General features: G+C 27.6%; 1 protein-coding gene across 1 annotated transcript; it reads right to left on the bottom strand.

Moving 5' to 3' along the window:
- Positions 1-160: 160 nt before the first annotated feature.
- Positions 161-572, bottom strand: LOC103311652 (the record flags this gene model as incomplete). Its single annotated transcript, XM_008191335.1, has 1 exon — positions 161-572. A coding segment is annotated over exon 1 (412 nt), but the record flags the coding sequence as incomplete, so codon positions are not given.
- Between the last annotated feature and the right edge of the window lie 830 nt (positions 573-1,402).

Genomic DNA, 1,402 nt, shown 5'->3' with positions numbered 1-1,402 from the left:
TACATTCAACCTATAGTGTCAGTTTTATAGATATTATAGGATATCCATTAACTGGACTTCCTTGCCTTCTCGTATTGAATTTTTTACTTGAATTATCCCCATGTATAATATTTCGCAACATCGTAATAAAATAATGTCTTGGCAAAATTATCTATTGTACATAATTTAAAATAGGCGGTCAATGTGGTTTCTGGTGGTTGTTGAGCTTTTTTTTCTATATTTTCATCTGAGAAGTAAACCCGTTGTCCATTTTCAAGGTGTACGCTAAGATGAAATATAGATGGATATCGATCATGAATCGGGAAACCTAAAATTCGCCATATTGCTTCATTACTATTTATGTATCTTCCAGATTGATAGTCTTCAATTTCATCTTTTTTATTTTCGATTGTAAACATTGCTTGATCACTCCCTTTGTGAATGTATTTCAATATGTATTTTATTGCAACGACTGAACTACATGATTCAAGATTGATATGTGCTTTCATTATTTTTGAAACAAGTGGAGAGTAAGGAACAATCCAACTGTTATCTACATCGACTGGTTTATATTTACCATTCATCATTCTCATTTTTATAGTAGTTTTAAAACCACCATCCGTTATACTCCTTCTTCTGTACAATGGATATCCTTTAGAATTTGTTCTTGTTTCATTAATCAGTGCTCGAGGATAATTACATTTGCATTTCCCAGAAGCGACAAAGTATGTATATAAATCTATTTAATGATATTAATCATATTCTATTTTGATATTAAAAATTTACTACAATTTTCAATACTTATAAGTTATATTTGTTTCATTAATCAGTGCTCGAGGATAATTACATTTGCATTTCCAGAAGCGACAAAGTATGTATATAAATCTATTTAATGATATTAATCATATTCTATTTTGATATTAAAAATTTACTACAATTTTCAATACTTATAAGTTATATTTGTAAAACAAATTATAGAAAACATTAATGAATGATTATTTCAGAATAAGAGAAGAGTGTCTAGAACGAAATAAAGACATTGAAGAATTAGATGAACCAATGTATACAAAAATTGGAAAGATTTTAAATCTGGAAAATCAAACAATATTAAGTAAGAATAATAATAATTAAAAACGTTGTAATCATAGAAAAAAAAAGAAAAGAATTTAAACATAATTCTTTCAGATGTCATTGCAGTCGTCGAAAATATCGGAGACACTGATACAGTATTTGCAAAAGACGGAAGGGAATTTAAAAAAAAAGAGATACAACTAATTGATAACAGTGATGAGGCAAGTGTAATTCAGAATAAAAAATCACAATAAATATTAATAATCCTCATGTTCTAGATTACACTGACTTTATGGAATGAAAATGCAGAACATTTTATTGCAGACAAGGACACAATAATAACAATAGAAAA

The sequence above is a fragment of the Acyrthosiphon pisum genome, unplaced genomic scaffold (genome assembly GCF_005508785.2).
Source record: "Acyrthosiphon pisum isolate AL4f unplaced genomic scaffold, pea_aphid_22Mar2018_4r6ur Scaffold_12020;HRSCAF=12644, whole genome shotgun sequence".
Taxonomy (NCBI): domain Eukaryota; kingdom Metazoa; phylum Arthropoda; class Insecta; order Hemiptera; family Aphididae; genus Acyrthosiphon; species Acyrthosiphon pisum.
The sequence above is the reverse complement of the archived record's forward strand: the minus strand, read 5'-3'. Positions and strand labels throughout refer to the sequence as shown.